At 37.8% G+C, this 15,292-nt stretch overlaps 1 protein-coding gene across 1 annotated transcript in view; it reads right to left on the bottom strand.

Annotated features, from left to right (window-relative positions):
- The window catches only part of DCC (DCC netrin 1 receptor), a 771,150-nt gene extending 757,029 nt beyond the window's left edge, over window positions 1–14,121 (bottom strand). The window contains exons 1-2 of the mRNA XM_059408072.1: window positions 13,983–14,121; window positions 12,004–12,324 (exon numbers count right to left, since the gene is read on the bottom strand). Coding sequence (XP_059264055.1) covers window positions 12,004–12,324; window positions 13,983–14,121 — 460 coding nt within the window. The remainder of the gene's footprint in view (window positions 1–12,003; window positions 12,325–13,982) is intronic.
- Between the last annotated feature and the right edge of the window lie 1,171 nt (window positions 14,122–15,292).

The following is a 15,292-nucleotide window of genomic DNA, read 5'->3' as shown; positions in this document are numbered from 1 at the left end:
AAGGATAGCCTAGCATTGGAAAAAACATATTTAAATCCTCTGGCAAAATGGAATGACTGCCTGCATTTTCGAACACAAGGAGACAACAAGCATCCCAATGAGGGATGAGGGCACCTGGATGGCTCAGTCTGGACAGCATGTGGCTCTTGATCTTAGGGTTGTGAGTTCAAACCCTACGCTGAGTGTAGAGATTCCTTAAGTGAATAACTTTCAAAAAATGAGAGATAATCTCCCAAGTCAGTTATAAATACTCAAGATTCATGTAAAAACATAGCTAGTAATGCAAGTCAGATTACTAACATGAATCTCCTAACTCTAGCAATGTTTTCATATCTGTAATGACATTTACTTTCATGATTTGTTAAACACCAACTGGGGTAACCTGTCCGTTGGCAGTTCACATGCTTTCTCAGAAGCAAGAGTCCCAGCATAATTTGTGCTAGTCCACAGAAAGCTCCCCAAAGCTACAGCAAACTTTACTGCAGACTTTGGATAAGTGAGAATTAAGTGTTATGTTTAAAAAAAAAAAAAAAAGAGGTGTTATGTTTCAATATCAGGAAGAATAAAGTCAAAACCTTGGATATTACCTAAATACTTTGTCATGACATCGTTATTTCGTTAACTCCGATTACTCAGGAAGATGGACTGATTCCACAGCATTGGTGCTAAGAGATTTAAAGAGGCACATTTAACCTCACGTGTTTGCACAGGGCCTGTGTGGATAGGGAAGGATAAGCCTCTGGATGGGAAGCAGGCCAGACTGGGAGGACATCCAGGGCATATGGACATGTGTCCCCACAGAGGAGAGGAGGGCTTCTTCACAGAGCTTCCTTCTTCCCCTCTGCTGCAGAGCACTGAGGGAATTTTCAACTGTACCCCAATTTTGTTGTTCATAAACCTTCATCCATTGAGCCTTTACAAAGCTTCAGGCCCTTTACTTAGCACTTCTTGGTTATCTTACAGCAACCTCATTGTGGTAGGCCCATTTTATAGAGAGAAAACAAAGCCCAGAATATTCCCATAGGTGGCCAAGTTTACAGAAATAGTGAAGAACCAGAGACAGGATCCAAAGTCCTGGATGGCTGGCTCTGAAACCCAATGCTCCTAACCAGCACGCTCTACTGTGCAACTAACTGGGTTCTAAGGAATCTCTTTACCTAGGCGGGCTATGATATGGTAAGATCTGCATCTTCACAAAGTCAGTGACCAGTAGAGGAGTTGAGGTATGGGTGTGTATTATCAATATATAGTGAGAGCCACATTCCATGCTCTGACAAGACACCAGGTCACTGTGTTACAGGTTCTCACGAAACCCCAACTCACTAGTCAACCATTCCTAAAAGATTGGCTGCATGAACTGAGTCTTGTAAAAATAAAATGCAAAGAGATAGTGCAAGGGATGAGAAAGGAAGACATACAGAATAGTGTGCAAAGCCATGAGCACTAGAATATGCTTGTTTAAGAAACTGCTATAAAAACTGAAGAAATAAGTGGGGATGGGGTTCTACATAAGGATACAGGAGCAAGTGGGGGCCAGAACCTGGAGGGTCTTTAGGACACTAGAGAAAGTTCCCATTGTTCTGTGGTCTGCCCATATGACCAAATGCCATTTTGACAGTATATTTAAAGCTTGGGAAATTCTGGTTTCTACCCAAGTGTCACTTCAATCCCAAGTCATGGAGTGACAACTACTAGCAGACTGAAGAGACACGTATCAGGAAAATCACAGGACACAGGTGAGCGATATTTTCCCAGGATGCTATACTTAAGATTCTCTTTCTCACTTGCTCCCTCTCTCCTTTTTTTTTTTTTAAAGTGAGACAAATGCCCTTGGCTGTTTGTTGACAGTGTCTTCATAACACCTGCTAGAGTAAGCAGCAGATTTCAGTAATACTTAAAAGTTAAGGAGAAGCCAGCTCTGTTTGCTCAATGGTTAAACAAACAAACAAACAAACAAACCAAAAAACAAAAACAAACAAACAAAAAAAAAACCACTGACCTCTGACATTTTAGGTCCAAGCTAACAAAATGAATCTACCAATATATGTTAAAATGCAGATACCCTTTGACTCACCAGTTGCATTGCTAGGAGTAGATCTTAAGAGACGTGCAAAAGATAAGCACAGCAGAGTATTCACTGAGTACAAAAATATACACGAAGGCGTTATGAACAAAAGAGAAAAATTAGAAACAAACCAATATCAATATATGGATGGAAACTATAAAATCTTATAGAGGAATTAAAGAAATGAGACTCATCTGTTAGAGTAAGAAAAGCTACAGAGTACAGGATAATCAAATATTCTCATTTATGTTAATAACAATCAGTAAAGGGATTAAGGTATACATTTGTTGTGATAAGCACTGGATGATGCACAGAACTGCTGAGCACTCTCTTGTACACCCAAAACTAATACAACACTGTATGTTAACAACACTGGAATTAAAACAGAAAAGGACAATGAAGACAGAAAGTAGACTGGTGGTTTCCAGGGTATGAGGGGAGGGGTGGAGATGCTCCAGAGTCAGGAAGTGACAAGGGCTGTACAGCTTTATGAATATACTAATAACAAGGGAATTACCTGCTTTCAAAGGTGAAATTTTATGGTATGTGAACTCTTTAATAATAAAAGCAAACCCGAGATATATGTAATATGTATGTGTTATGGAGGTTGTGGGGTATTTAAAGGAGACATTAACTCTATCTACAACTACATTCTCCAAACACAGGCACCACCAAGGCTGAGACTCAACTGGAAATAACCATGGAGAAACAGCCACAATGCTTGCTCATGAAGTACCCAGTGTCCTCTGGGACACAATGCTTGCATCAAAGAAATAATAATTTTGTGTGTCATGTTCCAGGTTTTAGAGATGAATTCTCCTTGCAACAGGGCCACAAAAATCCAATCCAATAAAATCAACCAGCACTGAAACATAGGGTCGAAACTCTATACAGGCTTTATTATTCCTTAACACACTTTCTTAAATAGACTCTTACTTGGTGAAATGCTCCAAAGGAAATTTCAGCAAGTGAAGTTTCCTGAGCAGCCCCTTTTAAGGGTGGTTGAACTTCAGGGTTACAATGAAAATGATTTTTTTTTTTTTTTGGTAAAGTACAATTTTTAACAACGTGCATAACAACAAAAATAGAGGGGCTATCAATCAAATAGTAGGTTTTATGACTCTGGTGTTCATCAATGGATTGAAGACATAGAGGCTTTGATAGGAAGAGCCATCGAAATGGAAAGGTGTGTGAGTGTATTGTCTCTATGGTATGTATTTGTGTCTAATTATCTCTGGACAACCTAGGTTGCACTATAGATAGTATAAACCTAATTGTTTAAAGATCATAACAGAAAACATGCAGACGATACAACACAGATGCTCTCTCACACACATATCCTTCACCAGCGCGATATTTATCAAACCATTTACAGGCAGTTACTCTGACCCCGGCTTACTAGATTTTTAGTTAGTCATACTACCCCCAACCTTCGCTGCCTTAAGGAAACAAAAATAAATTATTCTTGGCTCCTAAGCCCAATTCCAATGCTGTTTTTCTGAAGCACCAAAAATCCTCTGGACACCAACTTGGTGTTCTTAAAATTCAACTCCATTCTGATCTCCACCCACCTGCAGACAGATCAGAGTCCAGAGGTAGGGGTTCAGTCCTACTGCCCCCCCACTTCCCACTTCAGAGGCTAGTTAGTCGCAAAGCCAGGTTCTCACATGTGCTTCTGACCCACTGACTATAGCCTGGAGGTTCCAACCACCTCCTCCTCAGGTTAGATCAATTTATTGGAGCACCTTACATAATGCAGAGAAATATTTTATGTACTAGATCACTGGCTTATCATAAAAGGGTATAACCCAGGGGCAGCCAGAAGGAAGAGATGCAAGAACAATGTGTGGGGAAAGGGGGCAGAGTTTCCCTGACCTTCCCAGGCATCATTCTCTCAGCACCCAACAGGGAAACTCTTGGAACCTTCTTTGGATTTTTAAGGAGGATTCAATACATAGGTATGACTGATTAAATCACTGACCATTAGCTATTGACGGGACATCCAGCCCATCTCCCCTCCATCCTAGGAGATCAAGGGGGTGGTAGTGGAAATTCTAACCCTCTAATCACTTGTTTTTTTCTCCTGCTAACCAGGGCCCACCCTCGAGTGCGATCCCAAAGTCAACCTCATGAACATAGCAAAAGACCTTAGTAGCTCTCAGGAGTAAGGAAATAGCCAGGGTTTTAGGAGTTCAGTGCCAGAAACAGGAAGAAGGCCACATAGATATTTATTTTCAGTCACAGTATCACAGTCCCAGAGCTCGATATGGTCCAGTTAAAGCAGGTACCTCCATACCTGAGAGGCATTTAAAGACAAGCCCCAGTCAAGAACCTGAAATGAACTGTGCGAACAAAAGCATCTTCTCAGTTGCTTTTAGAGTGTTTCCACCCTTCCCTTCAGTGGAAAACACTGAGCTCCAGGGCTAAGGCAATAGTTTTGGTCTTTTAATAGAAAGCCTCAAAAAAAAAAAACAAAAAACCCAAAAACAAAAAAACAAAAACAAAAAAAAAAAACAGCCTCTAAGGAATTTTCAGCTAAGCAGTAGGAGAAGCAGATTTAAATATATTAATACTATATTACATTATTTATTATGTAAAAGTGTGTGTGTGTGTGTATGTGTGTGTGTGTGTGTGAGTGTGTGTGTGTGTATTCCCAGTGTACTGTGAAATGAGATGGTAGATTGGGACCTACCCTCCTTATTTATTTTGTATCAAAAATATCCAACATTGCTGTTTCATTGTTGCTATTTTATGCTAAACTCAGGATTTAAGTTCCAAAACAAGTTACTTGCCGCATCAAGAAAACGTGGCTCCTTCATGTCTCCCAATGGCTCTGTATTCACTAGGAATTAACTTTTCTGATTTATTCTAATTCTCACAGCTATCGAATAAAAGGCTTTTAAACAATTATGGGAGTAATGGCCAATGGGTTAGACTGCTTATTACAGAATATATGGAGATTGTAGGTATAAAATTAGACTATTAAAAAACAATAATTTCCTAAAGGGAGAAGAGTAACTGCTTTCACTAACAGTACTTTCACCTACATTCTAAAAGGAAAAGATTAAAATGATGTAGGGACTACATACACTGATATTTTCTATGATTTCTTTTAACTAAGATAGTTTCTAGAACATCCCCTAAGTTTAACGGTTTCCTTACTTTGTAGAAAAACTTTGTATCTAATACAAATATCTCAATTCAAAGGTCGTTATATAATATTACATTTAAATAATAAATTTTACTGTGGACATAAAAAATATAATAGGAAAAAAAACAGGACCTGTGGTAGGTTCATAGAAGTAAAAATGTTTTATTAAATTTATTATCAGTCATAATTTCATCAGAGATTTACAATGATGTCATCTGAGCTATCTACTTACTCTGTTTAAGTCTTTGTTAGGCCTGACATTTATCAAAAAACAACAACAACAACAACAACAACAAGCTTTTGTATTCAACAGGGGTCTTCTAGAATGTGAAACAGTTTTCTGTTACTATCATTGAGTTATTTTAAATATTACTCCTGCATTTTATTATAGTACTAGCAAAAATTACACTGCAGCTAGCTTAACGTTTGAGTAAAAAAAAAAAAGAAAAAGAAAAAAGAAAAACAAAACAAAACAAAAAAAGCCCAGTGCTCTTAATATAATGATTTTTAGAATGAATTATTAGCTACTTCCATTGTCACATGAATTAGAATTCATAACAAAGAAAGGAAATGAAAGGTAGGAAAATTTTTTTTAAATTTGTTTTGTTGATGTTTCCACTATAAAAAGCCTTGTCAAGTTCTCTTTTGTAATTTTTATAATGTAGAAGGTGTCTTTCCACTGTGCATATTTTTCAGGAATATATTTCTATTTTAATTTTATTGCAGAGTTAATTGACTTAGGAAGGAAGCAGCTAAAACCCATTTTTAAAAATGCAATTATTTAAGACAAGGGTGCAGGAGGATGCGGGTAAGGAAGCACTGGGGCAAGTTGGTGATTATCCTAGTTTTATTTAGTAATAAAATTAAAAGAAAATTATAAGATTAGCACACACCCAACGATTACTTATAACACCACATTTCCTTCCTACATATATACATCTATTTTACTCTCATGTTTTAACCACAAAACAATAGGAACATTTAGCTAGCTGAAGATAATTAAGATCATTAAGAATCATGGTGTCTGAACAATTTATTTTCCTACTCATTGTTTGAAAATAAATACTATCCCTATTGGATTAAAATAAAAAAAAGCTTTGCTCTGTAACTGCACCTTCCCAAAATAGAATTTTGAGAGTTTTCAAAGGCCTTGGGTTACATTTTCTAAACTGCTTGACCAGATGAACTTGACCTTCTAGGCAAGATTCTTATATTTGTTCCTGTAGAGAAAAGGAATATGAGCATTTTTCTTGCTGTTTCCTTTATATAACATTTGAGTGACCTGAGGCAATGTAGTTTATTCTCCTTTTTCTTAAGACAAGCTCCTTTTTCTGTTTCCTTTTAAGTAAAAACGTAAAGGTCAGATTATCATTTCACAAAATGCTCCATTCAGCTGAGGTGATTCTAGCTTCTCTCACTATAATATACCTTCACTAATTATTTCATAACTCATTTAAATGGGAGGCATTCTGGAAGGAAATTCACTGCAACAACTCCTCAAGTAACTAATTATTTTTTTTTTAACACAGGGGAATTTTAATTATAATGCCTGTGTTATTTAAAAGCAGTGTGTGACAATTTGCATCTTGAAACATCTATTGTAATAAGGAAGAAGAAAAAAATATACTGCTGAATGAAATAACAATTCGAGTAAAGGCAATTTAGGTGGCCTTTTATTTGCTTGATTTTCAATAAAAAGAAATAAAAATGCTAACAGCCTGAATTATGAAACCACTTACAAAGATTAAAAGATAAGAAAAATCTTACCCCTATTAAAAAGTATATATAAGCTTATTTTTAAAGTTATATGTTCTCTATACTTTAGGAGATATTCATCGTGTGTCATCATTTAATGCATAATGATGGTAGCAAAATCTCTCATTTGAGAAGAAAACAACCAAATCATAGTGTTTTCCCACAGGGAGCTGATATTTTTGAGGGACTAAATGGATAAATAAAACCTATTATTATTATTATTATTACAATGACTACTCTTTCCCTTTGTTTACATTTTGGAAAGTTTTCTTGGTTAAAAATAAATGACTACTTAGGAAATTATTCACAGTGTCCTTACATCTAATCCTCAGATTGAGAAGCAAAGTCACAAGGGAATAAATATGTGCCAGAGTTAGAGAATGTGGGTTCCACTTTCTGCCTGTAGAAAGTTCTCTATTAATCTGGGTATCTGTATCACAGAGCCTTTTTGAGCATTATGAGCTAATGTATATGAATATACTGTACAAAGAGGAAAAGATCATACAAAAGTCCGTGGTTTTAATAGTCAAGAAGTAAATGCTTAAAAATTAACAAAAGAAGAATCTACCTGGATACAGATTCTCTATGATGTATGATGTATCCTGCAATCGGTGTCCATTTACCTGAGAAGGAGTGGATCCCAGTGCATCCCCAAGAGAGTAAATACAAGGAGAGGTCATACTTGGGTTCCAGCTGTGATCCTCAGAGCCCAGCAGGGGAAGTGAGTGGGCAAGGGTCTGGCTGGTTGGGTGGGTGTGTGGGTGGCAGATGGGAGGGATTAGTATCAAGGAAAATAAACAAGATGGTACTTTCATGATTATGCAGTGGAGCTTGGCAGTGATAAGGTTTTCTTACACACTGGCATTGACTCCCCTCTCCTCTAGAGGAGAGGGGGTTATGTTAAACTCTCAGACTAGACCAAAACTCCTGTGAACTCAGCTTCAGTGAATCTTTTCCAGTTGGAAGGACAATAAGAAGGCTCCATTGAGAGGACTGACCAGCGTCTTTTTCTGAAATGATAACAGCAGTTGCATGATCTAGAACTCCTGGTTTGACCAGTACAAATTACATTGGCTTCATGGACAGAACACTAGATTAAGTTGTGAAAAATGAACCTTGTAGTCAAACAGATTTTAGCACAGCTTGCCAACAAACTGCATGGATTCAACTTTTAAAAACTCAATTCAGGCTTGCCAGTGTGTGCTTATAGATTGCAAAAGCAGATATCTGATCCAAGAGGACAATATTTATAGCTCACGATTTGTAGCCTATATTTCTTTTTCTCCTAATCCCTCCAAAAATGTTCTGAATCATCACAAGGAATATTCAAAGTTGTCATTCCTTAATAATACTAATTGCAGTAACATCATAACATCCATTTTAGGTCAATTTGTACCATTACTGCTGCCATTGAATAAGAATTTACTCTGTACCAGAGCTTTCCATGCTAAATGTTCTTTAAAAGCCTGCACAGCCTTAGGAGGTAGGTTATTGTTATGTCGATTTTACAGAAGAGAATTCAAAGGCTCAGAGAGCTGGCAACATCTGGAGTAGGGAAAATGTGCATGGACTGGTCCATGCTCATCGTGATGTTATGGATTTCAGAAGGGATGAGGGATTGGCACATGCCTTTCTTATTTTTTTAAGTAGCATATCGATATCCCAGCATAGTCCATTTCTACTTCCAAAGTCCTCAATAGTTAGTTCCTTTATAGACTACTGAGATATAAATCAAATTATTCCAATAATTTATCAACTAGTTTGATATAAAGAAAATCACTCCAACTCTGTCCATCAAGTAGTTGTTTAATCTCATCAAGCTCAAAAAAAAAAAAAAGAAAGAAAGAAAGAGAGAGAGAGAAGTTGAGGAGCAGGAGGAAAACAAAGATGACACTGACAGTTGAGTAGCCAAAGGCAAGCTACTCCATCACGGACCAGTTTGTCATGAAGATTATTCTTATTCCGCGCAGAAAGCAGTAGAGACCCCAGGGGCTCAAGAGAAACTTTTGCCCCCCTCTTAACTATACAGAGTAATCTAAATTGGAGGTCTTCACCCAGAACAAGGATTATCAGTGGAAATAAATTTTATTTGAAAATTTTTGCCATCCATATGGCAGGGCAAACCTCTAGTTACCAAACTTCTTTTCTTCCTCTTATTGCCCCATGAAATGCATTCCTTTCTTCTGAAATCCAAAAGCACTACCCCTACTCCTTAGTTCAGAATGATGTAGATACCTCATTTTGTCTGTGTCTTTGGAATTTCCATGTCTGTGTGGATTCCCTCTATGCATGCTATTAAATTCTATTTTCTCCTGTTAATCTGTTCTATCTATGTCAATCTGGTTCTTAGTCCAGCTAGATGGACCCTTGAAAGGGACACAAATTCTTTCTCCCCTACAATGGAAACCTCTCCATATATGGCACAGCTCCATGTGTTCACTGGCAAAGCAAATAGCTAATGAATAAGTACAAAACATGCCCAACACTCTGGTAGGTATAGAGCGGGGATGGGAAGGAGAAGCTTCGCAGATAGAGTTTGTCTCTGCTTCTCTCTTTAAAAGTCTCAATCTAGAAGGCTAAACAGAAATATCCATGGCAGAGAAATACTGCACCATTTTAGACTAGAGCTTACTGGATACAAATAAAAATTCCCCAGTTTCAGCCAGTACAGGCCAAGCTGCTTTCAAATGGAATAATAGCCCCTACTGATAGAACTTGCAATTCTCAGGAATGCCAAGAGACAATAGCTTGTGACACTGAGACTTTTTTTTTTTTTTTTTTTAAGAGAGGGAGAGAAGTAAGGAGGTGCCAAAGGAGAGCTAGAGAAAGAATCTTAAGCAGGCTCCATGCCCACCACTGGGGGGCCCATCTCACAACTCTGAGATCATGACCTGAGCCAAAATCAAGAGTTGGAAGCTCAACCAAGTCACATGGGCACCCTATACTGAGACTTTTAATAAGATGTTAGACAGATGGTAGCCCTTGGCTTATCTTTCCTACTCCCCCACTCCGGCTTCAGCTAAGTGCACAGTTAGGTTGAAGAGTTTGAAGAGCATGTGAGAAGTTCCTAGAAAATTAGATGAATGGTGCAAGTCAAGAGCACGGTACGGAACGTTCTGATTCATTAAAGATAGATTTCATTTGCCACATTTCTTTCTCCTGAAAGACACTTTGAGAAAGCAAAAGGTGGAAGAGAGGTGTTATTATTTTAAATGGACTCTACACTTGAGGGTACAAAACAGGTTTTTTGGTGGGTTTTTTTGTTTGTTTTGTTTTTTTCATTCACACAAAGCTGACTGTTACCTTTTAGCGGTGACTGGTTTATTGACTGCTAATGCTTTAAAAATGAGATTAAATCAAGCCCATGGTCTTTATTACAAGGAAGATATATGCCCCTTGTGCATTCCAGTGGTTTGGCAATCTTAACCTCGACAGACATAACATTGATGTATGCTGTGTTGCCAAACAGCATGGTAAGTGTTTAAAATGCTGTGAACAGCCTTATTGCCTTGAAATGATACAATCTAATATTAGATTGTAACTCAGTGACTGAATCTGCCAACCCATCCTTCTACAGAATAGGAAAGTTGAAGTTACTTTGTTTTAATATCTCACAGGGAAGGGATCATTCTTCATTTCACCATTGAAACAGAGCAGGTAAAAGTGAATCTAGATTGCAGGGAAACAGAAACCACAAAAAATCAGGTCATTTTCATTAACAGCGCATATGCATCTGCCTTTTAGTACTGTCGAAACGCCAGCCTAGAAATTCTTACGCTAGAAAAATTGAATCGCACCCTTTCCACTTTACTTGGAATATTTTGGCAAAGCGGATTTTACCTTAATCCTCGGCGTTTATTCCACTTGTTCCTTTTAATCAATCATAATTAATATAGACTTTCAGTCCTCTCTGCACTTTATGCTCATCAATCAAATTCCAGGCATCCATCACTCAAAGGACCCAAGGGGCTGATAGCCTCGGTTTGCCTGATCAGAATGCCACCTCACGTGCTTCCTGAGTAAAGAGGACTTTCTGCAACTGTGCTTTGGCTTGTCACTGCTAAAGCAGTCAGGACACCACCAGGTGGGTCGACAGACCATTCAAGTTTTCCTTGAGACTGAGGGCTTGGTTCTTAGGGCATGGTACTTTCAAATGCGAAAACCCAGTCAGTCCTGGTTAAAACCGGATGGTTGCCTACTGTCTCTCTAGGTGAAGACTTGCCCCCTATCCAAGACATTTTTGCTCAGGCAAAGTCTGGTTTGTGACACTCTTTTGTGGCACAAAACCAGATTTCTGGGCTGAATGTGTATCAGTATGCAATATCCGCAATATCTGATTTTCTATGCTGTCACCTGACAAGAGCATCTCTTGCAGATTTTAGCTTCCTCGTACCCTCGGTAGAATGAGTGCTGGAGTGGTGGTCCTGTCCAATTGTCCTAGCACACGTTATTGCTGAAAATGAGTCTTCATTCTTATCAGTATTCTAGATTTTAGACAAAATGGGACCTGGGAAAAGAAGCCCATATCAAATGGTTGCCCTCTTGGTTTAATTGCAAATTGTTATTTCTCATTTGGAAATCTGTATGTTGCAGTTCAAGCCATTATCATTAAACAAAATACACTGCTCTGAAGGGGGGAAAAAAAGAAAGAAAGAAAAAGGAAAGAAAAAAGCTCTGCAAAATGTCAGGATTAGTGATTCTCTAAAATGGAATTAATTAGGAAATCATTTTTCCTAATATTTTCAACTAATGAAAAGTCCTCCCCACAGACACAGGTAGTATATCAACTTGAGACAGTCTTTGTTTCTGAAAATCTCATTTTCAGAATGGTTGCTCAGATCCTTCCACTGTTTTCCAAGCAATTAAGGAGAAAATAAGTCAAAATCATAAGGGAATATGCATTTATCTTTTTTACATTGTTCCCTTATCCTAAAAATGCATACTTTTTCTACAAAGATAATTTCCTTATTCCCAAAAAAAGGAATAAGAAGAGTTGGAGAAGGAGGAGGAAAAAAAGGAAGAATCCACTTACCTGCTACAGCAACTTTCGCTGTCCGACTAATGATTGACCCAGAATCTCCTAAAGATGCCTCACATTGGTAAAGTCCCTCATCGGGCTTATGGTGCCTGGAGTGAAGTATGTTTTGTATCAACAGAGAGCCATTTGGAAGTTGCTGCTTCCTTTCATCCATTCCCAAGGCCAGGTGGACGCCATCTTTCTTCCACTTGATCATCGGGACTCCCCGGTCAGACTCCGCAGAGCAGTTCAGGAGGACATTTCCTCCCCGCATGGTAACAGCATCGGAAGGCTCCGACAGGAAGCGCAGTGATGTGAAAGGCTTAATCTGGAAACCTGGAGCAAGAAAGCAAGAGGGAAATAAATATGTTCACTTAATCAAAGGGATCACAGGCTTTCATATTCTGCTTCTTCTTTACAAAACTTTTCAAAACAGCAGGGGCCTTTGAAAAATATCAAAGAATAAATGATATTCTGTTAAAGGAACAAAACAAACAAAGACGCCCCAGTTGAGCTAACTAAATTAATGAAACAATTGACCGAAAAAGTAATAATGTGAGAAATTAAAAATTCATACAAATCTAAGTATGGCCATCACTACTTATAAGTCAATGCTTAAATATATAGACAGAAAAAGCTAATATTTTCCAAATAAAACTAGATATTTTAAAGTAACAATGCTTAATAGTGGAGAAGCAGTAGTAGTCCCCTAGGATTTAGGGGGACTTAAAAAAAATATTTTTTTAAATTAATATATAATGTATTATTAGCCTCAGGGGTACAGGTCTGTGAATCGCCAGGTTTACACTTCACAGCACTCACCATAGCACATACCCTCCTCAATGCCCAAAACCTCACCACCCTCTCCCAAACCCTCTCCCCTCGGCAACCCTCAGTTTGTTTGGTGAGATTATGAGTCTCTTATGGTTTGTCTCCCTCCCAATCCCATCTTGTTTCATTTATTCCTTCCTACCCCTAAACTGGGGGACATTTTCTATCTCTGCATTTTGTACCCATTAATTATTTGAAAAAAATTTACTCAGATACGTCATTTCATTAACAACAACAGCAACAAAAATCAACTGAACACCATAAAGAAAGTCATTTAGAACAAAGCTCTGGTGAGATTTAAAATAGGTAACAAATCCCCACTTGCAGAAGCAAGTCAATCATGCCACTACCTATAATCAGAAATCCCTGAAGTGTCTTAATTTCCATCTGAATGTTGTTCATGAGCCAGGAAATCTAAGTGAATGTTATATTATATTCGGTTTCTCTCTCTCTCTCTCTTTTTTTTTTTCTGTAAACATAAATGAACATAAGAAATCGACAGGAGGAAGAGAAAGTCATTGAAGAATCCTGAGGGGGTGAAATAAGTATAATTAGTTAAAGTATATTATATTCAGGGCTCACAAAATAGCATTTAGCGGAATGCTAGGTTGTTGAATCACAGGCTTTGGCAAGGTTTTTGGAAGTCACTGGGCTCACCCTCTGCTCAAACAAGTGTATGCCTAAATCATTCGAGTTGAATTACTTTTGATTTCATTTTTTAACCATCTCTGGGGCTAGGGATTCTACAATGGCCCTTGGTATCTTGTTTTTAATATTTACTTGTTCTTAGAGTAACTGAATTTTCTTGTTTCTATTTAATCTCGAATTTTGTTCTGAATTGCTTTGTGTGAAAACACAGAGGAGATGGACATTTCTTTTTAAGAGCCCTTTATTCTTCTGAAGCATTTAATTTCTCTAAAAATACCACCTAAATTATGTTTTAGCCTTCATGTGTTTCAGGATAATAACCCCAATTTCATTAGCTTTCTTAATTTTTCTGTGATGGAAACAGTTACTTGTGTGTGTGTACTTTGCATAAACTTTCTAGTTTTCTATCATTTAAAAGGCAGGCATCTAAATTGCCTGTCATCAACATTCTCTTAAAGGATTGGTCCATCCTAGCTCCAATGGATAGATTCTTTCTTAACTTTGTATATGCCCACTTTCCTGCAAAGATAAAAGCTGGACAGTTTCACACTGTTCCTGTACAATGTTACCTGTCGTACCCAATTTTTCTAAGCCTTCTATCTGAAGCCTCTTATCTTGCTCCTCTGTTGAACTTCTCCCAGTGAACTGTAGCATTTACCCTCATACACTCCTCTCATCCAATGAGACCATTCACCCAAAGAAAGCAGCCAGAACTTTGCTCAGATTAATATAAATTATAAAATTGCAGTGAGCAGTTAAGTCTACCAGAAGTGACATTGGTAAAAAAATCTCAAAAGAGACAGCCTAGCCCCCTCACTGCCCATGAAGCTCCTCCTAACCCCGAAATCATCTTAGTGTAGCCAACTTACTTTTTACTGCCCATTTTTCTAGGGAGAATTAGATCAGATTAGGGGTCTGGATATTTAGCTCTTGGTCCTGGCATTACTACGTAGAGATCCATGACTCAAATAAGTCTTTCAAATCCTCAGAATTTCAAATCCTCAGTTCCTTCATCTGTAAAGTGAGGGCATTGAACTAAACCATCTCTAAATTTCAACATCTAGTTTGGAAACTCTCAGAGCTAGGATGGGTTGAAGGCATCCATTAAGAGAATCCTGCTCTGAGCTTACTGAGATGCAAACCGATGTTGCTGTAAATGACTCCCCCATGTCTACATGATACCCTCCTTTATAAGAAAAGAAACACAAGTCAGTGAACACCTCACTTGAGATACCAACGCTGGGAAAGCAGAGAGGAGTTCCAATGTCCTTGAATGTCAAGATATTTCACTAGAGTAATACTGCATTTTCCGTACAAGTGACACTAGCAGGGTAGAAATAAATTTAGAATTCAAGACCATGCAACCGTATTAAAAAGCATTTATTGCTTTTTGGTTCTTCCCGGGGCCTATATTTTAAACAACAATTTCATGTTGAACACCTGATTTATGTCACAGAACACATAATACATTGAATGCAGCTGTTTATGACAGCATGTTAATGAGTATATGTGCCCATTATCACAAATAAATAATCCACTTAATCTGAAACAAGGAGTTTATGACAGTTTTCAGTGATGTGAGTACATAATTTAGGAATGTTAAATAAAAATTAACTTTTCTTCAAAACGACTACCCTTGCATTTTGCAGGAAATTTGAGCTTCTGGACTCCTTATAACAATTACATTTTCAAAGCATTGCTGAGGAATACAGGTATCTCATTGCTTTAAGTAACTTGAATTAGTTACTTTGTTTTTAGAAAAAATGGTCTCAGGTCAACAGAATCTGTTGAGAAGCAATACATATGTGTCCAATGTTCCTCTTCT

This window comes from Mustela nigripes, chromosome 8 (genome assembly GCF_022355385.1).
Source record: "Mustela nigripes isolate SB6536 chromosome 8, MUSNIG.SB6536, whole genome shotgun sequence".
Classification (NCBI taxonomy): domain Eukaryota; kingdom Metazoa; phylum Chordata; class Mammalia; order Carnivora; family Mustelidae; genus Mustela; species Mustela nigripes.
Note: the sequence above shows the minus strand (reverse complement) of the source record. Positions and strands in the feature narration are given on the sequence as shown.